Source organism: Hemiscyllium ocellatum, chromosome 16 (assembly GCF_020745735.1).
Source record: "Hemiscyllium ocellatum isolate sHemOce1 chromosome 16, sHemOce1.pat.X.cur, whole genome shotgun sequence".
In the NCBI taxonomy this organism is placed as follows: Eukaryota; Metazoa; Chordata; class Chondrichthyes; order Orectolobiformes; family Hemiscylliidae; genus Hemiscyllium; species Hemiscyllium ocellatum.
Window position 1 is genome coordinate 74,760,734 of NC_083416.1, and position 26,156 is coordinate 74,786,889.

At 46.2% G+C, this 26,156-nt stretch overlaps 1 protein-coding gene across 1 annotated transcript; it reads left to right on the forward strand.

Moving 5' to 3' along the window:
• The first annotated feature begins 1,855 nt into the window (after window positions 1-1,855).
• LOC132823285 (zinc-binding protein A33-like) lies at window positions 1,856-23,273 on the forward strand. The gene is made up of 6 exons (XM_060836943.1): window positions 1,856-2,271; window positions 15,332-15,427; window positions 15,630-15,863; window positions 18,249-18,268; window positions 19,855-19,964; window positions 21,459-23,273. Exons 1-6 carry the CDS (start codon window positions 2,017-2,019, stop codon window positions 22,001-22,003), a joined length of 1,260 nt encoding a protein of 419 aa, XP_060692926.1. The 5' UTR covers window positions 1,856-2,016; the 3' UTR covers window positions 22,004-23,273.
• Window positions 23,274-26,156: the final 2,883 nt, after the last annotated feature.

Genomic DNA, 26,156 nt, shown 5'->3' on the forward strand with positions numbered 1-26,156 from the left:
CCAGGGTTCCCCTTTCGATTCCAGCCTCAGGTGACTGTCTGTGTAGAGTTTGCACATTCTCCCAGTGTCTGTGTGGGTTTCCTCCCACAGTCCAAAAGATGTGCGTGCAGGCTAGCTGAATTGCCCATGTTAAACTGCCCATAATGTTAGGTGCATTAGTGAGAGGGAAATGGGTCTGGATGGGTTATTCTTTGGAGGGCTGGTGTGGACTTGTTGGGCTGAAAGGTCTGTTTCCACACTGTAGGGAATCTTTAAAAAAAATGACTTAATAGCAGAGCACTTGGAAAACAGTGACAGGTTCAGACATCGTCAGCATGCTTGACAAATCTACAGGACATTTTTCAGGATGTAGCAATCAGAATTGATAAGAGGGAACCAGTGGCTGTGGTTTACCTCCAGGAGACTTTCAATAAGATGCAATAAGCAGGAAGTGGCCTACAGTCGACCACATTTGCACTGCTTTCCAAAGGATCCTAATAGATCATCTACCTTTGTTCAGTGTTCACACATTATCACCAGATCTCTCAGTTCTGAGTGTATGAAAGTCAATTAATGTCAATCCCAAATATACTGAACGACGGAGCATTCACCACTTTCTGTGGTCAAGAATTCCAGAACACTTGTAAGGAAATGATTTCACTTTTTAATCAGTAATGAATGACTGTCTCCTTACCCTGAGACAGTTAGCTCAAGAATGTGATTTGAAAGTAGTTCTGGGATTTACACATTAATGAATGAAATCTGCAAGCCATTCTAAAAAGGTGACTAAACAGCAATATAAGTTTGTTCAAATTTTTTTTATCAGTTGCAGACATGACACTGTGATCTTTTGCTATAAGTTCTGCATCTTATGATTCTGCTCCACAACCACCTGATGAAGGAGCAGCGCGCCGAGAGCTAGTGCTTCCAAATAAACCTGTTGGACTATAGCCTGGTGTTGTGAGATTTTTAACTTTGTCCACCCTAGTCCAATACCAGCGCCTCCACCTCCTTGGTCAGCGTGAGACCTTGGAAAGGCGAGGCAAAAACAGGCATTTCAGGGAGTGTGTGTGTATTTACGGGGGGGGAGGGGGAAGAGTCCCTGGGGAGTTTGTGTGTGTGTGTGTGTGTGTGTGTGTGTGTATTTACAGGGGGGTCCCTGGGGAGTGTGTGTGTGTGTGTGTGTGTGCATTTACAGGGGGTGTCCCTGGGAAGTGTGTGTATTTACAGGGGGGTCCATGGGGAGTGTGTATGTATTTATAGGTGGGTCCCGGGGGTGTGTGTGCTTGTATTTACAGGGGGGACCCTGGAGAGTCTGTATGTATTACAGGAGGGGTCCCTGGAGAGTGTGTGTTTGTATTTACAGGGGGTCCCTGGGGAGTGTGTGTGTATTTACTGGGAGGTCCAGGGGGTGGAGGGTATATTTACAGGGGGTCCCTGGGGAGTATGTGCATATTTACAGGGGGTCCCTGGGGAGTGTCTGTGTATTTATAGGGGGTCCCTGGGGAGTGTGTGTGTATTTACAGGGAGGTCCAGGGGGTGGGGGTATATTTACAAGGGGGTCCCTGGGGAGTATGCGCGTATTTACAGGGGGGTCCCTGGGAAGTGTGTATGTTTTACAAGGGTTCCGGGGGGTGGGAGGTATATTTAAGGGGGGGGGGTCCCTGGGGAGTGTGACAGTATGATTCATCGCCCACACATTGATGAATATTCCACCCTACTCTATAATTCGTCCTTCCGCGGTCTAATGTAACTGACAGACAAACCATTGCCGTTTCCGTCTCCTAGTCCCACCTTTTATGTCTTTCACTCAGGCAGCTGCTGGTGGAGATTGGTGCAGAGGGGCCCTGAACTGGTTCCTGGTCTCTTGTTGACTGAGAGATTATTGGTGCAATGCTAACAGAGGGAGGGAAGAGTGACAAAAAAAGTCAGGGGTGGAGCACTGGCTAAAATCGAAAGTCGTTTTGCCCCGAGTTTATGAAATTTGCCAAATGTGCTGTGACTGTGTTGGGTCCTTGGGGAAGTGATTGAGTGAAGATGCAGGGTGTGACGGATGAGCTGACCTGCTGTATCTGTTATGAGATGTTCCAGGAGCCGGTAATGTTGGAATGTATGCACCATTTCTGTAAGAAATGCATCCTGCAATTCTGGAGAAACTCCCAGCACAGCTTCAGCTGCCCCCAGTGTCGCCGCCGCTTCAGCTCCAGGAGTTTCCGCAGCAACTACCTGGTGGCCGGGGTGGTGGAGAGGCTCCGGGGGGCCAGCACCCAGGATGTCCGCCTCCGGTTACAGGTGAGCGGCTTCCCCCGGGGGGGACCGGCAGGTGATCTACAGGTGCGCACTCCTCAACCCCGCGCCCATTCGGCCCCGAGCCAATTGCACTCGGTCTGAGAGGCTCTTCCTCCCCCCCCCCCCCCCCCTTCACCACCTCCTCCTCCCCCCCTTCACCTCCTCCTCCCCCCCTTCACCTCCTCCCTCTTCTTCCCCCCCACTCTCTTCCCCCCCACTCTTTTCCCCCCCACTCTCTTCCCCCCCACTCTCTTCTCCCCCCCACTCTCTTCTCCCCCCCACTCTCTTCTCCCCCCCACTCTCTTCTCCCCCCCACTCTCTTCTCCCCCCCACTCTCTTCCCCCCCCACTCTCTTCTCCACCCCCACTCTCTTCTCCCCCCCCACTCTCTTCTCCCCCCCACTCTCTTCTCCCCCCCACTCTCTTCTCCCCCCCCACTCTCTTCTCCCCCCCCACTCTCTTCTCCCCCCCACTCTCTTCTCCCCCCACTCTCTTCTCCCCCCCACTCTCTTCTTCCCCCCCCACTCTCTTCTTCCCCCCCACTCTCTTCTCCCCCCCACTCTCTTCTCCCCCCCACTCTCTTCTCCCCCCCACTCTCTTCTCCCCCCCACTCTCTTCTCCCCCCCACTCTCTTCTCCCCCCCCACTCTCTTCTCCCCCCCACTCTCTTCTCCCCCCCACTCTCTTCTCCCCCCCCACTCTCTTCTCCCCCCCCACTCTCTTCTCCCCCCCACTCTCTTCTCCCCCCCACTCTCTCTCTTCTACCCCCCCCACACACTCTCTCTTTTCCACCCCCACTCTCTGCATTCATCCTCCTTTCCTACCAGTTCTCTCACTCCTGTTCTCCCACCCTCTCTCACCCCCTTCATTCATTCACCCTTCCCCCCCCCGAGGCCAAAACGTTTCAGATCATTCCAGCATGCTATGTTTAAGGTGAAAGTTCTTCCTCAAATACCCCCTGAGACCTTGCCCGGAGACCCCAATCTGTGTCCCCTGGTCCTTGTATCATCCGCTCATTGGAACGATGTTTCTTTGTGTACCTCACTTCACTTAGCCTGCTGGACAACCTTTCCTCATTCTTGATGAAGGGCTTATGCCCGAAACGTAGAATCTCCTGTTCCTTGGATGCTGCATGACCTGCTGCGCTTTTCCAGCAACACATTTTCAGCTCTGATCTCCAGCATCTGCAGACCTCACTCTCTCCCCATCATCTTGCATGGGCTTGTTCAAATTTCCCAGCTGAAAATGTGTTGCTGGTTAAAGCACAGCAGGTCAGGCAGCATCCAAGGCTTATGCCCGAAACGTCGAATTTCCTGTTCCTTGGATGTTGCCTAACCTGCTGTGCTTTAACCAGCAACACATTTTCAGCTGTGATCTCCAGCATCTGCAGACCTCATTTTTTACCCTTGTTCAAATTTCCCTTTAAGCTTATACTAAATAAAAAAAAAACCGTAGATGCTGAAGATCTAAACAAACACTGTCACTGTTGGAGAAATCCAGCAGGTCTGGCAGCATCTCTGGAGAGAAAGCATCGTTAACATTTCAAATCCAGTGACTGTTCTTCAGAACTATCTCGCATCTGCACAAAACTATCACCCATTCCTGGAGCCATTCTGGTAAATCAGCTCTGCACCCTCTCGAGAATCTTTCAATCCTTCTAAATGAGCAGTGACTGGAGCTGGTCATCACACTCCAAGTGTGACCTACTTATGTTCAGTTTAACATCAGCCAAGTCAGAGAATTGTGGGGTCAAGCCCCGCTTTACAGTTAAAGCATAAGCCTGACTGAGGGAGTGCTGCACTGCAAGAGGTGCTGACCTTCAGGTGGGACTTTAATCAAATGCTCCATCTGGTAGGATGTAAATGAGAATAAATCTCCTGCAGTATTGCAGACATAGTGGCATCGTTCTGCAGTGTCACAATTCTGTCTTTTTTATGGAAGTATTGAAGGCCTGTTACAACTGATGTCCTGTTTCGATCCTTGTGCTTCAACCTGCTTTAATTAAGAAAAGAACAAATTAGCGTGTTGTTTGTGGGAGTGTGGTTGTTTTCCATCTGTGCAGAGTCAACAGGCCGGAAGGCCTTTTTCAGTGCTTTAGAGCTTTCTGACTTTGTCCTGATGTTCAAAAATTGACCTTTAGTGTTATTTACTTTGTGACAGTGACCGTATTTTAAAAGCATTGCCATGGTTATAAAGGGGTTTGAGTCATACAGAGGGTTGTGAAAGGCAAGTTCTCCCTTAAATTTTTAAACAAACTGACAGTTTGTGTCTCGATGCTTACTATTTTTGTGACTTTGACTGGGCGAGTGTTTGTTTGAGGGGGCGGGGATTTCTCCCGGTCTGGTGTTTTGTTCAATGCAAGCTCTCTGGAGATGTGCCATTCGGCTCGTTAAATGCAGTTCGCTGCTTCCCACTTTGGACTGCTGATTTATTTGCCTGTGATTGAACATTGTAAAATGATCACAGTCCTGTGGGGTGAATCTAGAACTAGGGGGCATAGTCGCAAAATTAAGGAGGAACAGATTTAGAACTGAGTTGAGGAGGAACTTCTTCACCCAGAGGGTTGAGAGTCTGTGGAGTCCCCTGCCCAGCTGAGGCTACTTTGAATGCTTTTAAGGCAAAGATAGCTAAATGTTTGAACAGTAAAGGAATTAAGGACTATAGGGAGCGGGCAGGTAAGTGGAGCTGAGCCCGTGAAAGGATCAGCCATGATATTGAATAGTGGGGCAGGCTGAAGGGGCTAGATGGTCTACCCCTGCGCCTGTTCCTTATGATCCTGAATCAGAATTCAGCTACGTTACATTTTCTGGTTTTAAAACCCTCAATTTTTTTAAGTGAGGAGGAACTGTATCAGGAGGATACAAATTGACCATTGGCAATAAAGACAGAGATAAAAGGTGGGTTTTTTAAAAAACCGCGCAATCTGAATGCACTGCCCGAAAGGGAAATGGAATCAAAGTCTAAAATAATATCCAACATAGAGTCAGCTCTTGGGGGCAGAAAATATCATTGGGGAGTGACACTTCTATATTATCTTCAAAAAGATAACACGTATACTGCGGAGCAGCCTCCTGCATAATACCATTCTTCAATTTGCAGAAATCCACTGCTTATTATATATGCTCCTTTGATTCAGTGATCAGGTACTTAGTTATTCGCATTGATCTGCATGACTTTGAATTAACAAAGGAGGTGCCTAGCTGTATGTAGGGGAACAAGGTGCAATTGTCCCTCAATGTCATCTCGTCTCTCCCATAGAAAGTCAACTCAAAGCTGAATATTCTGTACTGAAAGGCAGCAAGCTAACCAGTGTTCATGGGTTGGGGTTGTGTCAATTGCTTTTTTTCTTTTTAAAAGAAAGGTTATTTGGAGAATTTTTTTTGCCTCAAACCCACACATTGTGCAGATCTGGGCCAGCCTCACCTGATCTAGGAGAGCGCGGATGCTGAATGTGAATTCTGATTCCGGGACTGTCACTGATATCCTGGATGTGGGCTGGGGCTGGGGCTGATTAGGCCATGGATCTGGACTCGCTTGTAGACCAGACCGAGTTTGGATTGTAGATTTCCTTCCCTCAGACTAAAACCCCAGTGGGTTTTTACAATTGATGATTGTTGTCATGGTCACTCTTACTGAAACCAGTTTTCCATTCCAGAGTTACTGACTGAGTTTTTAAGCTGCCGTGGTGGGGTTTGAACCCATGTCCCCAGAGCTTTAGCCTGTGACTTACCAATCTGCTATCCCCAGTTAGTTTGAGAAGGAAATTCTTGCTCATTATACTATGATCAAGATACACTTGGGCTTATACTTTTGGTTTTCTTTAAGAACGAGCCTGGAGTCATTCACCTGGGATTCTGAGCAGTTTTCCTTGCTGGGTCTCTGTCTGGAGCAGGAGTTGGAGACTATACTGAGTAGTCTTGTTCCCTCAGGCAGAGGAGAGTTACCTACAGATCCTGTTGCTGGTAACTTGTGAATCCCACTGAAAATTCTGTGCATCTATGTGAGCACTTTGTAGATGCTTGACTAAGATTGCGTGGGCCTGTAGGTGTGAGTAGGTGCATATGCATCCCACATGGAAAGTGTCCTGCTCTATTAATTATTAGTGCCTGAGGGTGAATGACTTGTTCACAATTGTTATCTGGGCTTGTCTGTGTGACAGCCAGACCTCTTAAGAACATAAAACATTACAGCGCAGTATAGGTCCTTTGGCTGTCGATGTGGTTTCACAGTGTGATGCAAATCTGAAGCCCATCTAGCCCACACTATTCTATTCTCTTCCATGTGCCTATCCAATGAGCATTTAAATGCTTGTAATGGTCTACAACTATTCCATGCTCCTATTACTTTGTCCTATATCTATCGCCCCTCAATTTGAAGCTATGCCCAATTATGTTAGCCATCCCCATCCTAGGAAAAAGGCTCTTGCTGTCCACCCAATCTAACCCTCTGATTATGTGTCTCAATCAAGTCACCTCTCAACCTTCTTCTCTCTAACGAAAACAGCCTCAAATCCCTCAAACGTTCCTCGTAAGACCTTCACCCCCCCCCCCCCAACCCCCCCCTCCCCCATACCAGGCAACATCCTACTAAATCTCCTCCACATCCTTTCCAAAGCTTCCATATCCTTCCTATAATGTGGTGACCAGAACTGTACGCAACATTCCTGAGTGTGGCTGCACCGGAGTTTTGTACAGCAGCAGCATGACCTCATGGCTCCGTAATTCAATCCCTCTACCAATAAAAGCTAACACACTGTATGCCGCCTTAACTACCCCATTAACCTGGGTGGCAACTTTGAGGGATCTATGTACATGGACACCGAGATCTCTCAGGCATTTTCCACACTGTAGGGATTTAATGGTTTCTATGAGATTGCCTCCCATTGAGTGTACAGCACTGATACTGACCTCTTAGCTGACTCTAGTGGGAAAAAAACAACCAGTAAAGTGGAAGATTAAATAGCTAAAACTGGGTGAGTAAGCGCAAGCCTCCAAAATCCACTTGTTCTGTTTCTCTGCCTGTCTCTTTCTTTCTCTCTGCCACTTCCTGTAGCTGAAACAATTCTTTTGAGGCTAGTTTCAGTCATGAGTCACGTCATTTGTTGATGTATCATGGTTTAAAGCAACTGTCATCCGTCCTCCTGCTTTCTATATTACGCAGAGTGAGCTGAACAATTTAGTAACTTTGTCTTCCCAGAGCTTCTCGTGATCAGTGAATTGTGAAATAAGCAAATATTTCAACTCCTGCTGAAAATGTGTTGCTGGTTAAAGCGCAGCAGGTCAGGCAGCATCCAAGGAACAGGAAATTCGACGTTTCAGGCCAGGCCTGAAAATTCCTGATGAAGGGCTCTGGCCCGAAACGTCGAATTTCCTGTTCCTTGGATGCTGCCTGACCTGCTGCGCTTTAACCAGCAACACATTTTCAGCTCTGATCTCCAGCATCTGCAGACTTCACTTTTTACTCAAATATTTCAACTCCGCCTGCATATCAATCCCGTGCATCTGGGATGGGAGAATATGGAATTGCATTAACGGGAATGAAGCAGGTCAAAATGCCTTGTCCCTGTTCTGCCACCCTTGAAGTGGCTAGTCTTCAATAGTAATTCCACTCACCCAGAATGTCCTGTGATTCCCTTTAGTGTCGAGCAACCTAACAATCTTGGGCTTAAATATCGCCACTATCTGAGCATCTACAATCAAAGTCAAGAGTTACACAGAATTGCAACCTTCTGAGTGTAGAATGTTTTGCTTCTCTGTCCTAAATAGCTACCACCCTGAGTTGAGACTATGACCTCTGGATCTAGGTTCTCCAGCTAGTGAGAAAGAGAATCTACCCTTTCAAAGCTTTCCACAAAGATTCAATAAGTGCGGCACAGTGGTTAGCACTGCTGCCTCACAGCGCCAGGGGCCCAGGTTCGATTCCAGCCTTGGGTCGTTTGGAGTTTGCACGGTCTCCCCATGTCTTTGTGGGTTTCCTCCAGGTGCTCCCGTTTCCTCCCAAAGATGTGCACGTTAGGTGAATTGGCCATGCTAAATTGCCCAAAGTGTTCAGGAATGTGTAAGTTAGGTGCATTGGTTGGGGGTAAATGTAGGATAATATGGTAGGGGAATGGTTCTGGGTGGGTTGCTCTTTGGAGGGTTGGTATGGATTCGTTGGGCCAAAAGGCTATTTCCACATTGTAGGGGTTCTGTGATTTCGATGAGATTGCTTCCCATTGTGTACAGAACTGACACTGGCCATGTACTGTGATCTCTGACTGTTTTGTCCTGTCCAGTTGATGTAGAGAGGATGTTTCCTCATCAGCCAAAGAAGAATGAGAGGCCATAGTTCCAGGTTAAGGAGCGGCAGATTTAAAACCGATGAGAAATTACTTAATAAAAACTAAAGATCTGCAGATGCTATGAATCAGAAACAAAGACAGAAGTTGCTGGAAAAGCTCAGCAGGTCTAGCAGCATCTGTGAAGAGAAATCAAAGTTAACATTTCGAGCCTGGTGACCCTTCCTCAGAACTCCAGCATTCTGAGGAAGGGTCACCGGACCTGAAACATTAACTTTGATTTCTCTTCACAGGTGCTGCCAGACCTGCTGAACTTTTCCAGCAACTTCTGTCTTTTGTTTGAGAAATTACTTCTAATAGGGTGTGAATCTGTGAAATTTACTATCGCAAACTGCAGTGGGTGCTGGGACATTGCATAAATTTAAGGAGGAGATAGACTGACAGATTTTTTTTATTAGTAACGGGGTTAAAGGGTTACAGGGAGCAGATAGGGAAGTGAAGTTGATGCTGTAATGAGATCAGCCATGATCGTATTGAATAGCAGAATAGACATGAGGGACTGAGTGGCTAACTTCTGCTCCTAGTCCTTATGTCCTATATGGATGAGGCCATTCAGCCCCTTCAGAATTTTGTACTAGTCCATTTAGGTCATGCCTATTCTGAATTGGTGAGGCAACACCAACTCTTCTGGGCATCAGGAAGTTACAGTGCAAGGATTTCTTAAATGGATGCCTTTATAATCCTGATGAGCATGAGTTTAAATTGCGCCAGTGCAGTTTGAGAATTTTAATTCTTGATAAAGGTGGATTCAGTAAAAGAGTGCAATGCTGTTGGGTTGTTGTAAAAAACCTATCTGGTTCACTAAAATCTTAGAGGAAAGGGGATCTTCTGTCTTTACTTGGCTTTTGTTACTCCAGGACCACAACAACATGGTTGTTGTCATCGAAAGACTTGGACCAGACATTCAGTTGTGTAAAACCATTGCAGGAAGTGGTATAAAACATCCTGACAAAGTGGCATTGAGATCAGCATCAGAAAAGACACGTTCTGTAAATCCTCATCTCATGACATATGAGGACTGGTGCTACTTTTAAATAAAACGAGATGTGTTTATGGGATGTGTGTGGATCTTTCTTAAACTAACCAGGCAAAATCCTGACACTGTCCTCTTAATTGTAGACCTGTTGAGTGTCGGGCCAGGGACATGGTGGATATTGATTGGTACTTGCTGACCCTCATTTATATTGGAGCAATCTGAGAGAGGGGTTGGGGTCTCTTGTGGTGCAGTGATAGTGTCCTTGATTCTGGACCAGGAGGCATGGGTTCAAATCCCACCACCTCCAGGCATGTGAAAAAAAGTGTTTTTTTTTTAAATCCCCTGAAAGAGGAGTTGTTAGCTGCTAAATCAGTAATTCCACAGACATTGAGATAAGTACATGAATAGGAAAGTTTTGGAGGGATATGGGCCAGGAGCTGGTAGGTGAGTCTGGATTATTTGAGATTATGTTTGGCATAGATTTAGATTCCCTACAATGTGGAAACAGGCCATTCAACCAACAGGTCCACACCGACCCTCGGAAGAGTAACCCGCCCAGACCCATTCCCAGACTAATGCACCTAACACTATGGGCAATTTAGCATGGCTAGTTCACCTGACCTGCACATGTTGGACTGTGGGAGGAAACCGGAACACCTGGAGGAAACCCACGCAGATACGGGGAGAATGTGCAAACTCCACACAGACAGTTGCCCAAGGCAGGAATCGAACCCGGGTCCCTGGTGCTGTGAGGCAGCTGTGCTAACCACTGAGCCACCATGCCACTCATGGACTGGTTAGACAGAAATTTTGGTTTCCGTGCTGTGACCCTGTGAGTCTCTAAGAAGCAGGGAGGGTAGCAAAGGCATGTAATGTCCTCTGGATGGGAGAGATTGATTTCCACCGTCCAGAGTGATTCGTTAACATCACTACTGACTGATCTGGCTAAGTCCTGAAAGTTATAAGAGGGAGTGTGACAGATGGTGAGAGTTAACAAGTGGGGGAGAAAAACCTACTTGAACTCATTCTTGCCAGTCTGCCTGTCGCAGATGTGTCTGTCCATGTCAGTACCGATCCAGGTGACTAGGACACAGCCTGTATACAAGTGAGGCCCTGTCCTCAGGCTGGGATATTCTCCATTGTGTATTCTGTGGCAAGTGGGATGCATTGTACCAAGTGGAATGGATTCAGAACAGGTCTAGCAAGTCAACCCTGGACAGCTCAAACTGTGAGCCATCAGTAGCAGCAAAGTGTTGTTGAAGTCTAGTTTGTCTCTAGTGTTACCATAAAAGCAGGGCACGATCCCTACAGGACAGCACACCTTTGGCAGCACCTTCCAAAGCATAATGTAAAGGAACACAGGTGATAGGTGCTTGGGAATGCCACCATTTGGAATATTTCCTCCAAAACAATCACCAGCTTGACTTGGAATGATAGTGCCATTTCTTGACTGTCAATGGGTCAAAATCCTGACATTCCATCATTAACAGAACAGTGAGAATGCCGAAACCAAATGGACTGTAGCAGTTCAAGAAGTTGGCTACCCACTATCTCTTCAATGGCAATGGGGGATGAACAGTGCTGGCATATCCAGTGATTTTCCTACCATTGACAAAAAGGCCCTATACTCTTAGGCTCTGCTGTCAGCCAATGTCCAGAACAGATCTGCTGTTCATGTATCTCTGAAGCACAATGTCATGCTTGGAATCAAGAAGATCAGTTGACCTCCGTTCCGTAGCTGGCACTTCTGGAGTTCACCACCGGAGAGAGGAACTGAAAGTCTTGTCATCTCGAGAGAAACCGCACACAGAATAAAACTACCTCAAACTTTAACTAGTCATCAGCTTGACTACCATATGACTGAAGGTGAAGATGCACACTGGCAAATTGGATCAAGCAATTGAGAATGAGAAGTTGATTTGATCTGGAAGTGGAACCTGACCTCTTTATCCCAACTTGTACTCAGTCCCATTTGCTCACTAACTCCGTGCTTATTGACTTAGTGGATCCTTTTTGGCAAGGCCTTCATTTTAAAATTTTCGTCCTTGTCTTCAAACCTTTCCGCCGCCTTGTTCCTTCCTATATATGATCTCCTCCAGCCTTACAACGCATTGGGTTCTTTGAATTTCTCCAATTCTGGCTCCTAGCACATCCCAGATATTAATCGCTCTTCAGATGTCAAGGCACAAGGCTCTGGAATTCTCTCATTTAAAATGTTCTCCAGTTTCAGCTGCTTAGAATCTTCTTGCCCAAGTCTGGCCACCTCTCCACATATCTTCAAATGTTTAAAGTGGGAATGGACTGCCAATCAAGTGGGCTGCTTTAGTCCTGGATTGTTTTGAGCTTTTTGAGTCTTGTTGAAGTTGAACTCATCAAGGAAAATGAGGAATATTCCATCACACTCCTGGTTTATGTCTTGGAGATGGTGGGGAGACTCTTGGGGGGGGTCAGGGGGTGAGTTATCATTGCAGGGTTCCTGCTCTTGTAGCACAGTGTTTATATCACTGACCAGAAACGGAATTGGACTAATGTTAAGTCCCAGGATCTTGACTGGGGGCATGTTCAGTGTGGATAATAGCGTTGATTGTCAAGGGGAAATAGTTACGCTTTCTCTTGTTGGAGATGGTCATTGCTTGGTCCTGATGGGGTGTGAATATTACTTTTTCACGTAGTAATCCAGGCATCAAAGTTGTCCAGGTCTTGCTGCATGTGGGGTGGACTGTTTCACTATCTAAGGAGATGAAAAATGCTTTCCTATTTTAAATTGTAGTTAAGAGCCAAGTGTATCAGTGTGAATTTATAATAGTATTTCATGGTCAACTTGTGACTAACTATTAATTCTAGACTTAATCGTAATTCTGGATTATTTTATAGTGGAACTGTTTCTTGCCCACAAAATGGCCATTCCTCCAAATTAAATTAATCGCCACCGTGAATTTTCACAAATTGCGGTTGCTTTCACATAGTCATTCATTTTCTGCCACCTTTTGATTAAAAGGCATAAAGTTACTAAGTTAAAATATATTGAGGAACCTTATTGACAATAGACATAGGAGCAGAAGTGGGTCATGTAAAGCCACAGATGTACAGCAGGGAAACAGACCCTTCGGTCCAACCCGTCCATGCCGAGCAGATATCCCAACCCAATCTAGTCCTACTTGCCAGCACCTGGCCCCTATCCCTTCCTATCCATATACCCATCCAAATGCCTCTTAAATGTTGCAATTGTACCAGTCTCCACCACTTCCTCTGGCAGCTCATTCCATACACGTACCACCCTCTGCGTGAAAATGTTGCCCCTTAGGTCTCTTTTTTTATATCTTTCCCCTCTCACCCTAAACCTATGCCCTCTAGTTCTGGACTCCCCAACCCCAGGGAAAAGATCTTTGTCGATTTATCATCTATGCCCCTCATAATTTTATAAACCTCTATAAGGTCACCCCTCAACTTGCAACTCTGCAGAGAAAACATCCCTGGCCTGTTCAGCCCCTTCCGTTAGCTCAAATCCTCCAACCCTGGCAACATCCTTGTAAATCTTTACTGAACCCTTTCAAGTTTCACAACACCTTTCCAATAGGAAGGAGACTAGAATTACATATAATATTCCAAAAGTGGCCTAACCAATGTCCTGTACAACCACAATATGTCCTCCCAACCTCTGTACTCAATATCACATCTATTCTCCCATTCAGTCAGATCATGTCACAAATGATCATTCTCAACTCCACTTGCCTGCCCTTTCCTCCATAACCCCAATCCCCTGACTGAGCAAAGACCTGTTTATATCTCTGCCTTGAATATACTTAGTGACCGAGCCTCGGCAGTGAAGAATTCCATAGATTCACCACCCTCTGAGAGAAGAAATTCCTCCTCCTCTCTGTCCTAATTGGGTGACTTCTTATCCTGAGATTATGCCTCCGATCCTAGGCCCTCCTACAAGCAGAAACGACCTTTCAACATTTGACAAAGCCCGAAGAACGTTCATTTCAATAAGGTTATCTCTCATCCTTTTAAACTTTGAATACAAGCCCATCCTACCTAACTTCTCCTCATTTGACAGTTCCTTTGTGCCCAGTATAAAGCCTATGAACCATCTCTGGACTGTCTCCAGTGAGGTGTATCTTCCTTTACATAAGGGGCTCAACATTACGTTTGCCTTTACTAGTACCTGCTAAACCTTTGTCTTTTGTAATTTATGCAGCCGGACTGTCAAATCCAGCTATGCTGTGACTTTCTGCAGTCTTTCTTCAATTCAATAATATTCAGCTCCTTTATGCTTTCGTCCAAAGTAGCTGACCTCCAAATTTCCCACAATATAATCTACCTGCTGAGTATTTTTGTTCAACTTGTCTATCTCTCTCTGTAGACTATCTTCCTAACCTTCTCGCCTATTCTTGTAGCAGCTGCAAACTTGGTAATAATAACTTGGTTGAGGAAAGTGAATTTATTAATATATTGTAGACGCTTGGGACCCCAGCTCTGATCCCTGTGGCACTGCACTAGTTTAAGGTTGTCATTCTGAAAATGCCCCTTATCTCAACTCTGACCTCTAATAATTAGCCAATCCTCGATCCACGCCCCAACACCATTTGGTCCTTATCTTGCTAAGTAGCCTTGCTTGAAGTACCTAATTGGATGCCTTTATGAAGTCTAACTCCATTACATTTACCAGCTTCCCTGCATCTATCCTCGTCTATTCAAAGAATTCTAAATGTGTCAGGCGTGATTTCCCTTTGTGAAGCCAGATTGTCTCTGCTTGAACATGTGATGTATTTCTAAATGCTCTGCTATTACATCCTTTTACGGTGGATTCAAATAATTTTCCCAATTACACATTTTGAGCTAACTAGCCTATTGAGTTTTTATCATCCGTTTTTGAATAAAGGGTTTTAAAGACAGTTTTCCAGGACTCCAGAATCTAAGAGTTCCTAGCAGTGCATTTACCATCTCTATAGCTAACCCCTTTAAAATCGCAGAATGCAATCCATGAGATCTAGGGGCTGTATTGGCTTTAGCCCCATTGGTTTCCCTAGAGCTCTTTCTCTAATGATAGTTATTGCATTTATTTCCTCTCTCCCTTTTGCCACTTGATTGTGTATTTTTTGTCACATTATTTGTGCCTTCTACTGTGAAGATTAATGCAAACTATTTATTCAGGTCCTCTACCATTTACTGACTTCCCCCGCTTTGTTCTTGAAGGGGCCCATGCTCACATTGGTCTCTCCCTTTTTATATGTTTAAAGATATAGATTGCTCTCCATCTTGATATTGCTTGCAAGTTTACCCTCAGTGTTTATTTTCTCCCAGATCCAGTTCCCTCTGACTAATGCATCTAATACTATGGACAGTTTCCCATGGCCAGTTGACCTAACCTGCACATCTTTGTGACTGTGGGAGGAAACTGGAGCACCCAGAGGAAACACACGCAGACACGGGGAGAATGTGCAAACTCCACACAGACAGTCACCCCAGGCAGGAATTGAACCCGGGTCCCTGGCGCTGTGAGACAGCTGTGCTAACCACTGAACCACCGTGTCACCTCAGCACTAGTTTGTGGTGGATATGCAAGTGAAGTTTATTCTTCGTGGATGAGCTCTTCTCAAATGGGGCTGGGGATAATTGACAGCAGGAATTGGCCAAAAAGTGGAAACTCCATTCTAATCCTGTCCGCATTAGACCATTCCCATTCTCAGCACCTGGATGCTTGAGTCCAAAAGAGTTGTTTTTAAAGCCTTTCAATGTTACCTTTCAGAAACAACTGACTGATCTCCAGAAATGTCACCGGAACAAGAAAGACATGATTGTGAAGATGAAGAAAAGGGACGAGGAAAAGATTGTGGTAATCCAGGTAAACATCGGATGAATCCCGATGATCCTTCAGATCCTGGACTGAGCTTGTCGTGACGCAAGGGGTGAACTTATCCAGGGTCCAGAAAAGGGAAAAGAAATCGGGAAGTTATTGGAAAGAGCAGCTGGGTGTGGGGCTGAGTGGGCTATCCCATGAAAGGATGGGCTGAATGGGTGTTTTCAGACTCTGTCTTCTTTTGCAGAGGGAATCCGCTGAGCTCCAGCTAAGAGTGAGGAGTGACTTTGAGAGGATGCACCAGATCCTGTGGAAGGAGGAGAGCAGCCTGATGACTGAACTGCAACGGGACTCGGCGTCTGCTCTGGAGAAGCTGCAGAGACACATTGAGCAGCTGGACACAGGGCTAGGGGAATTGGAGCAGCTCATCAGCAGGACCCAGGATTGTCTGGAGCAGCTAAAGACCACTGTGCTGTTTGAGGTAATGGCTGGGTGGGGTGGAAGTAGGATTGGTGAGGAGAGGGGCCACTGAGATGTGACTGATTGGGTGTGAACAGAGGGAGAAAGTGAGGACTGCAGATGCTGGAGAGTCAGAGTCAGGAAGTGTGGCGCTGGAAAAGCACAGCAGGTCAGGCAGCATCTGAGAAGCAGGACAGTCGATGTTTCGGGTGCAAGCCATTCGTCAGGAATGTGAAAAGAAGGGTCTGAACTAACTTCCTCCTGAATATGGCTGGTGGAAAATCGGCTGTGGGAAGGGAAAAAGGATTAAATCTATTTGCTCTCACATTGAGCTGCAATGGGTGCAATCTCCAGGAACCTGAATAAAACAGGGACACTCAGATGGATAATAATGGCTACTGCCATAATGGGCTGCAGACTTTGAGAGTTTGATGTTGAAGGCATACTTCAAACTTGCAATCATTTTTTTTTTAAAAAGCGCTCGGTTGGCCAGACAGCTGGTTTGCGATGCACAGTGATGCCAACCGGCTGGATTCAATTCCCACACCGGCTGAGATGACCATGAAGGAATCTCCTCCTCGTCCTCCCCCCTCCATCCCCCCTCCCCTTGTCCTCTTCCGCCTCCCCCCTCGTCCCCTCTCCTCCTCCTCCTCCTCCTCCCCCCTCCCCCCTCGTCCCCTCTCCTCCTCCTCCTCCTCCCCCTCCCCCCTTGTCCCCTCTCCTCCTCCTCCCCCTCCCTCCTCGTCCCCTCTCCTCCTCCTCCCCTCTCCTCCTCCTCCCCCTCCCCCCTCGTCCCCTCTCCTCCTCCTCCCCCTCCCCCCTCGTCCCCTCGTCGTCCTCCTCCCCTCCCCCCTCGTCCCCTCGTCCTCCCCCTCCCCCCTCGTCCCCTCGTCCTCCTCCTCCCCCTCCCCCCTCGTCCCCTCGTCCTCCTCCTCCCCCTCCCCCCTCGTCCCCTCGTCCTCCCCCTCCCCCCTCGTCCCCTCGTCCCCTCGTCCCCCTCCCCCCTCGTCCCCTCTCCTCCCCCTCCCCATCCCTGAGGCGTGGTGGCCCTCAGGTTAAACCTGTTTGGGTTTGGCCTGTACCTTGGTTCTGTTCCTGTACCCAGCTGTTTGTGGGGTTGAGCTCAGCTGCTGAGGACTAACCGGCTCCTCTCACTTCCTTCGTTTGGAAACCACTGACTGTCTCACGTGACAGAATAGTTCGGCAGTGCCCTGTGAAATGAGAAATGGGGGGCTCATTTTTCTTTCTTATTGTGCTGTCAAAGTGCGCTGTAACGTTTTATATTTTGGGAATATTGCCCTGGAGGCCATGCGGCAGCCAGTGTGTGCACAGAGATCCCTCAACTTAATGGATCACCAGGTTATGTTTACCAGCCCGGTGAAGTTTGTTTGAGGGTTAATAATTGACCAGCTTAATAAATATTAACCCAGGATGTCAGCGAACATTCCCTCCTCGATTTCAAAATACACAATGCAGTAAATAAAAACCAAAAAGAACTGCGGATGCTATAAACCAGAAACAAAAACGGGAATTGTTGAAGAAGCTCAGTGGCACAATCAGTGGAGAGAAATCAGGTAATGTTTTGGCTCGATGAAGGTGTCCTCCAATCTCCATCAGAAGATGGCAGCTCTGACGATGCGGAGCTCCCTCTGTACTGCATTCAGAGTCTCTGTCACAGGGGCCTGCATGAGCCTGAGATTTCCTAACTTGGGGGATATGCTCCCTGGGGAGTTTTGAGCTATTGAGTCACCCTTCAGGTGGGTTTTAGCACGTTAAAATGAGGAGCCTGCTACTGCAGTGAGTTGTTTAAGACAAATAGCATGGATATCACCGAGGGACTGTCTGTGTGGAGTTTGCACGTTCTCCCCGTGTCTGCGTGGGTTTCCCCCGGGTGCTCCGGTTTCCTCCCACAGTCCAAAGATGTGCAGCTTAGGTGAATTGGCCATGCTAAATTGCCCCATAGCGTTCAGAGATGCATAGGCTAGGTGCATTAGTCTGGGGTAAACGTAGAGGAATAGGTTAGGGGGTGGGATACTTTTTTGGAGGGTCAGTGTGGACTTGTTGGGCCAAATGGTCTGTTTCCACACTGTAGAGATTCTGCGAATGCTGCAGAAAGACAGCGGAAGGACTAGAAAGTGCTGCTAATGTGGAAATTGGCTCCTGAGGCATAAATGCCAGTACAGACCTATTGGGTTGAATGACCTGTTGCTGTGCTGTAATACTGTATCACACCCAGCACTGGTGAAATCCTTGAATTAGTGATTCAGTATTATTTTACCCTGAGCCATGTGGCATTCCGAGGGTGTGGATAATGATGCCAGTTAGAGAGGAATATCACAGGAGGATTCAGCTGAATATAACCATCAAACTGCACCTAACTCTACCTCATTCTGTTCTCTTTCCACAGACCCATGGTTTAGCAGACAGGTACGTAAATGCATCTTTTTGTTTAACCGTCTCTCGGTGTGTTTTTGGTTGACGGCAGAGACTGTGTTGAGCTCCCCTTTCAGTTCATCCATTTGTCTAAATCTCTGCAGCTGTGTCCCAGCTTTGATGAAGTCCAATTCACTCGTCACTATGCCAGCCCTTATGCATACAGACCTCTGATGGCTCTAAACCTTGCTAATGGTTTTGGGTTTAAAACTCTCATCGTTGTTTTCACATCCCTCTGCCTTCCCCTTTCTCTGTTGTCACAAAGCTGATCCTTTTTTTTCTAAAAGCCGTTCTGTTTCTGAAGGATAAGGGCTGAATGGGCTACTCCTGCACCTATTGTCTATTGATACTGTGTCCTTGATGTTTGTTTTCGGGGGGGGGGGGGGGGGGGGGGGGGGGGGGGGGGAGTCACAAACCAGCTCCCAGTTCTGAGGTGACTACTTTGGTACAGAGATGAAAAAGGTTTTCAAGAGGCCTTTTTTTATATATGTAAACGAATGAGACTTCAGGCCAAAGTGGTCATGTTTTAGAAGTGACCTGTATAATGAAAGGGGAGCGGGCAGCTCTCTAGCTGAGCAGTACAGTTCAGATCTAGTTAGGAGTTTAGCAGTGTGGAAATAGGCTACAAATCTTTTTCTCTTTTCTCTTCTCTTTTCTCTTCTCTTTTCTCTTCTCTTTTCTCTTCTCTTCTCTTCTCTTTTCTCTTCTTCTCTTTTCTCTTCTCTTTTCTCTTCTCTTTTCTCTTCTCTTTTCTCTTCTCTTCTCACTGCCCTTCTAACTTCAACCTGTAAGCATTTGTTCCATTTTCGGAACAGCATAATTAAGTCTAGTTTGGATAGACTGAGTTCCGTAGGCGATCTTTAGTGTGTTCGTTGTGTAATTTTGTGAATATATTTTTCTGTTTTAAGACCTTGTAGACAACCTAGCTAACCTACTCCGGGTAATTTTCACTGTACACTTAGCAAAACAAATTGCAAAGTTATGGACTGGGCTGCCTGCTTAAGAATGTTTTAAATGGTCTGGCCTAGTCCATAACACAATAACAGCTCACCATGGGAGATCGCCGCACCCCTCCTACACTGTGCAACCCCCAATTTCCCCTGTTCCATCACTGTCAGCCGTCCTAAGACCCTTAGGATCCGGAATTCCGTTAGTTAAACCCTTCAGCTTTCGATTTGCCTCCATAAGATTCTTTTCAGAAACAAACTTCTTTGTCCGAGCACTTGGTCATCACTTCTAATACCTCAAGTGACGAGGTTGATAATACTTCTGTGAGAGATCTTTTGGGCATTTCACTGCCTGATCGGCACTATGTAAATATAACTTACTAATCGTTGTGTTGTGACTTGTGTCAAACGAGTGACTCTGTTTCTCTCATTGTTTGCCCTTTTGTCTTTAAAACCCTTTCTGTGTCCCGGCTGTTTCTCACTGGGTGGGCGTTCTTCTTCCTCTCCAATTCCTGAATTCCTGTTGTCTCTTACTTTGCTCTGCGTGCTCCCTAAGCCCTCACCCACCTCCCCCAGCGTTAGGTAGCTGTCCTGACTGACTTTCTCATTTCCCCCCCCCCTCTCTCCACACAGTGTGCACATCGAGAATGAGCCTGATGTTAGTGGTCACCTTCGTAATGCCCGTTACACTGGGCCCCTTCAGTACATCGTGTGGAAGAAGATGTACAAATCCTTGGAATCAGGTAACGGCAGAATCTCCATCAAACATGGGCTCTTTCAGTCAGGCTGTGTATCTCCAATGCTTTGTGCCGAGGGTAACCTAATCGCTGAATACAAGGTTTTCTGGGGTTTTTTTAAAATTAATTCGCACCAGCAGCTCCTCAACTCCGTGCTCCCAATCAGGAACGTACTCGCCCCCATCCTCTCCAAAACCCACACCCACTCCACGAGCACATGGGGAAAGTTTTCACACTGTCCCATCAAACACTCCCAGGGCAGGTACATCCTGGGGTTAGATACTGAGGGAAGCTCCCTCTGCCCTTGACCCAGTGTTAGTGTCCCTAGCCCTGGACCAGGAGGCCCTTGTTCAAGTCTTACCTGCTCCAGACATGTGTAATAACGTTTTTCAACAGGTTGATTAGAAAAGGGTAAAATTTTTTAAAAACCTGAATTTAAAGTTTCCTCAACACTGTCCCCAGACCTGGTACATCGTGGGGTTAGACCTCTATACTGTCCCCATCAAATACTCTCTATGGTTAGCACTGCTGCCTTACAGCGTCAGGGACCCAGGTTTGACTCAAGCTTCCATACTGTCTGTGTGGAGTTTGCATGTTCTCCCTGTATCTGTGTGAGTTTCCTCCGGGTGCTCTGGTTTCCTCCCACAGTCCAAAGATGTGCAGGCTAGCTGGATTGGCCAGGCAAAATTGACCAGAGTGTCCAGGGATGTGCAGGTGGATTGGCCTGGGGAAATGCAAGGTTACAGGGATAAGGTAACGGGGATGGGTCTGGGTGGGATGCTCTTTGGAGGATTGATGTGGAATCAGTGGCCCGTTTCCACACTGCAGGGGGTCTATGATTCTCGTCTTTGATTCTAAGTCCAGTTGGATAGAGCTCCCTCTGCACTTTTAATCCAAAAGTAAACCTCACTCTACACTGTCCTCATTAACCACTTGCAGGACAGGGACAGGAACTCTGGAGTCAGTACAAAAATGAGGAGATTTTCTAAAACGAAGGCATTGACAGACCGTGAGTCAGTGTAAAGTTGAGAGTGGGACGAATCACAGCAGAATCATTATGGTTCCTTTTCTGAGAGATGAGCAGTTTCTCTTTTGAGGTCCTGACTTGTTTTGCCATGAGAAAGCTGTTTATAACTTGACATAAAATTCCAGGAGTTCCCTCGACCTTGGCACCTTTACGATATTATGCCCTGTTTCTAGGTTTGCCCATTTTTATTATCCTAAGAGGCTCTAATACATTTAATCGTGTTGTTTATTAATATTTGAGTTTCTAATAATGGAGCAATTTTATCTATTACATTCTTGTTTAGTAGCTTACTGATTTTTTAGCCTAATGTCAAATATTGTTTTATAATTACTGCTGTGAAGAGTCTTAAGTTTTGTTAGATTAAAGGTGCTGTGTAAGTGCATATTCAGTTGGGTTTCCTCTGTATCTTTTATGTTTTAGTGAATGAATATTTGTCACATGATTTCAAAATGGTCCTTTATTTTCTTTGTCAGCTCCAACCCGATTGACCTTTGACCCAAACACGGCTCACCCTAACCTGGTGCTGTCTGAGGATCTGCTCAGTGTCCGCGAGGTCGATGAGCAGCAGCCTGTGCCCAATAATCCCGAACGATTCGATAAGTGCGTCAATGTCCTGAGCGCTCAAAGCTTCTCCAGTGGGAGGCACTACTGGGAGGTGGGAGTGGCCGGAAAGACCAAGTGGGACCTGGGTATTGCCAAGGAGTCAGTGGATCGCAAGGTTGTGGTCAAGATCGCACCTTCTAATGGCTACTGGACCCTCCGCCTGAGGGACAGCAAGACGTACTGGGCTGGCACGTTGCCATGGAAACGGCTGCCCATCCAGAAGAAGCTGAAGCGTATCGGCGTGTTCCTGGATTTTGATGATGGCCGCCTCTCGTTCTACGATGCTGAGGACATGTCTCATCTCCTGACCTTCCGCCAGACCTTCTCCGAGAGGGTCTTTGCCTTCTTTAGTACCTGCTTCAGTGACGGTGGGCTCAACTCTGAGCCCCTCCAACTCTGCAGTGGCAGCCTGTGAAAAGGGGCTAGGATAGGAGGGGAGAGGGGCCTGTCCTGGGGGAAGGGGGTGTTAGAATGCAGTGGCCGTTCCCTGCAATATGAACAGTGAAGCTGTGATCTTGCAGTTTTCCTGGCGCTGGGATCCATGACCTATCCTCCCCCACTCCCATCCCCCTTCAGTTCCCAAGATTGAGAGGATGCATCAGAGATCTCGACCTTCTGCTGTTCTCTTCATGACCCTCTCCTCCTCCTCCTCCTCCTCCTCCTCCTCCTCCTCCTCCTTCCTTCCACCCCCGTCTTCCCCCAATCTTTGCTTTCTCCCTCTCTCCCTGGATCCCACATTAACTAGAAGTGGGGGCAGGGTGGGGTAATGACCCTTTCACCAGTTGCACAGTCGCCCCCTGCTGATGGTTAAGGGTCTATGGGAGAGTTTTCCCAAATTCACCTTCTCTTGGAATAATGAGGTTCCTACCATCTAGTGGTGACTTTTAGAAGTGCAGCTACAAAAATCTGCTTTGACATTAATCAATTTAACCTATTAAATTCAGTGGATTAAATCGGAAATTTCTGTGGTTTGGAAAGTTGGGTTTACCTTTTCCTATGTTAAACTTTCTATAACTTTAAACATTTTGATGACGAGGAAAATTTGTCAATCTCCCTCTTGTGTATCTCAATTTTTTTTCTCAGTTCTTGTATTTCTGTCGTTCTTGCTCGAAGGCTCTGTCTCTCGCTCTCTGTCTCTCGCTCTCTGTCCGTGTGTGTATACCTCTATCATGTGCTCTTTTGTACTTGTTTATCTTGTGGTACCTATCTCCTCCTCCTTCCAAACACAGATCTTTTACACAGCAAACAGTAATTTCTTTAATTTTTTTTCACTTATAAATGGATAGATCATAAGTGGATGGTTTATAAATAATCTTTTGCAGTTGATTTATGTTTTCCTTCAAATTGAATAATCAGAGCTCCTATAAGGTTTTATTGAAGCAAATAGTCAACTTTTTATTTAGTTAGCAATGTGTAGTTTTGGAAAATTGCTGAAATCATTGAGCCATTCCTCACTGTCCGTGTGTCTGAGAGATACACCGAGTGGAACATGTGTCACTTACACATTTTATGGTCGGGACATTGTCTCGGAAAGGTCAGATGTTGAGCAACCAGGGAACAGGATAAAGGATATTGTCCATGCTTTGTTATGAACCGTATTTTGAAAATTCTGCTTTATTTTCTGATTTCTGCTTTTTTTTTCTGTATTCCATATTAAAAATTAAAACCTGCATTGTGAAAACTGAGATGCGTTGGGACTGATTTTAGTTCTAAATGATTTTAGGTTCAGAGCCAGCATGGAGTTGATGGGCAGAATGACATCTTCCTGTGCTGTCTGTGACCGAGTGAGTTTTCAGCGGTTACCATTACCATTTGGTCTGTCAGTCATCCTCCGAACGCAGAATCGAAATGGTGTTGCGCTTATGCTGTGAGGTTGTTCAAACTCAGCGGCTGTGTCCAATTGGCTGGAGAGTGATTAATCAAAAGCTGAGGTGGTTCTTCTGTCTTTGGGTTCCCCCGATGTATGGGTAAGCACCTTCCAGCAAAGACGGTAAATTAAATGGAAGGATGTACCTTCACCTGGATGCTTCACCTGGAACAAGTATTTGCAGTCTTGGTGAGTGAAGGGTAGGAGATCAAAGGGCAGCTGTACCATCTCTCAGGCTGACACTGTTACGGAATCGGGGGGGGGGGGGGGGGGAAATGAGCCCATTCAGCTCATCATGTCTGCACCACCTCTGAGCCATTCTCCTGCCTTTTCCCCTTCCCTTTGCACGTTGTTTTCATGTGAACAATTGTCTCATGCCCTTTCTCAGTTCCTCAATTGAATCGAACTCCACTGCAGTTCCAGACAGTGCATCTCTGATTCAAATCACTCGTCACACTTGTTTGCTTTGCCAATCCTAGCTATGGGCCAAGTGTTGGCAAATGGGACTGGATTAATTTAGGGTATCTGGGCGTGCTGGACTGAAGGGTCTGTTTCTGTGCTGTACATCTCTGTGACCTTCAATCTGTAGCCACTCATTCTCATTCCTTTTAAGAGTAGGAACAGTATTTCTCTATCCACTCTATCCAGACCCCTGAAAACTTTGGAAGCTCCTGTCAGATCCCCTCTTGGCCTTCTCTCCAAAGAGAAGAGTTTCCGATCTGAGTGACCGACTGAAGTTTCCCATCCCTGGAACCTTTCTTGGAAATACCTCTGCACTCTCTCCAGTGTGGTGTGGCTTGCAGAGCTGTACACTATATTCCAGCTGAGGTTTTAACCAGTGTCCTGTGTAAGTTCAGCATAACCTACTTCTGTACTCAGTTGTACTGAGAATACTCTATGCTTTATTAACTAGTCTACCTATCTTACCATGCTGTGCACACTTACACCCAGCTTCCTCTGCGCCTGCACCCCTTCAGAACAGTATCCCTAGCATTGTCAGAGCAAAAAGCTTCACTGAGCGTCCCACCATCACTTACAGCTGAAATAGACCTGATACATCAAAGCTCTGAGATGTGCAGAATAAGTGCTCTGTGTTAAGTAGCACAGTTCATCCCACAGTGTTTCTGCTGTGTCTTTGAAAGGATTGAATCGTGCATGTGTTAGCTGCCTCACAAGGGAGTGCTGTTGTTCCACAAATGGGTTGCTCTGGTATATGGCTGAAATTCCAAAATCCCAGAAGGAGCCTGGAGCTGCAAGAATTTTGCAAAGTTAAGTTGAACATGGACCATGCTATGAGCACCTCTGTTCATTGATTCAAAACATGAGAGAAAGCTCCTGGAGAGAGTGCATAATGGATTTGAGATTGCAGCTGTGAGTTCATTACTGTCCGGATAAGACTGGAGCATGACATGATATACGTCTTTTAAAATTGTGAAAGAATTTGTTAGGGTAGATGTAGAGAATAGCTAAGCTAAGAGCGTTGATATAATCACCACAATATTTAGTAGATATTCAGGATAAACCTCTTTGTCCGGAGAATAGGGAGAAACTGGAACTGGGAACCGCTAGGTCTAGTTGAGGTGTATCATGTTGATATATTTAAGGGGAAGTCAGATAAATATCTGACAGAAGAGCTGAAGGATGTACTGACGGGCGGCAGGAGGCTGATGTGCAGCATAAAAATAGCACAAGTGAAATGGTTCATTTCAATGATGTAAATCTGTCATTGTTTTTAGTGTGGGATGTGTTACAGTAGATGAGGGATTAGTAACATCACTGGGCTACCTAGGCTGAGGCTAATTCACTTTGGAGAGGGTGCAGAGAAGGTTTTCGAGGATGTCGCCTGGTATGGAAGGTGCTAGCTATAAAGAGAGGTTGAGTAGATTAGAATTGTTTTCACTAGAAAAAAGGAGATTGAGGGGGGACCTGATTAAGGTCTACAAAATCATGAAGGGTATAGACAGGGTAGATAGAGATAAGCTTTTTCCCAGGGTGAAGGATTCAAGAACGAGAGGTCACGCTTTCAATGTGAGAGATTGAAAAGTTTAAAGGGGGATACACACGGCAAGTACTTTACACAGAGGGTGGTGGGTGCCTGGAACATGTTGCCAGCAGCGGTGGTAGAGGCAGGCACGTTAGATTCATTTAAGATGTGTCTGGACAGGTGCATAAGTAGGTCATGAGTAGAAGCTTAGGAATTGGGCGATAGGTTTAAACAGTAGATTTGGATCGGCCCAGGCTTGGAGGGCCGAAGGGCCTGTTCCTGGGCTGTAAATTTTCTTTGTTCTTTGTAATGCCAAACTAACTTAGTCCCACCTGCCTGCAGTTGGCTCATATCCCTCAACATTTCTTATTCATGTACTTAATTAATTTTTAAACATTGTACAGTTGGTTCTGCTATAACACGTGTTTCTTCAATGTGAATTGGCTTTAACCTGATTGATTGAAGAATTTAGCTTGTTATTTGTAGAATGCGAAGTTTCCCTACCTGTAGTGGCTATAACATGATTCCAGCCCCATGGTTTAAATGGTGCTATTATTACATGGTTTCCTTCTAACATGGGATTGCTCAGGATCAGAACCATCTTGTTAAGTCAGAACAGACTGTAACTGCACTCGCAAACACAACTTCCTCTGGAAGATCATGCCACACATGAACTGCTCTCTGTATTAAACAGCAAAACTGCCCCTCATGTCTTTC

Excerpts from the sequence above, each read along its gene's own strand:
- LOC132823285 (XM_060836943.1), top strand. The coding sequence starts at position 2,017 with ATGCAGGGTGTGACGGATGAGCTGACCTGCTGTATCTGTTATGAGATG. Across the intron at positions 15,864-18,248 it reads AGACCACTGTGCTGTTTGAG|ACCCATGGTTTAGCAGACAG; the intron begins GTAATGGCTGGG and ends CTCTTTCCACAG. Across the intron at positions 19,965-21,458 it reads GTACAAATCCTTGGAATCAG|CTCCAACCCGATTGACCTTT; the intron begins GTAACGGCAGAA and ends TTTCTTTGTCAG.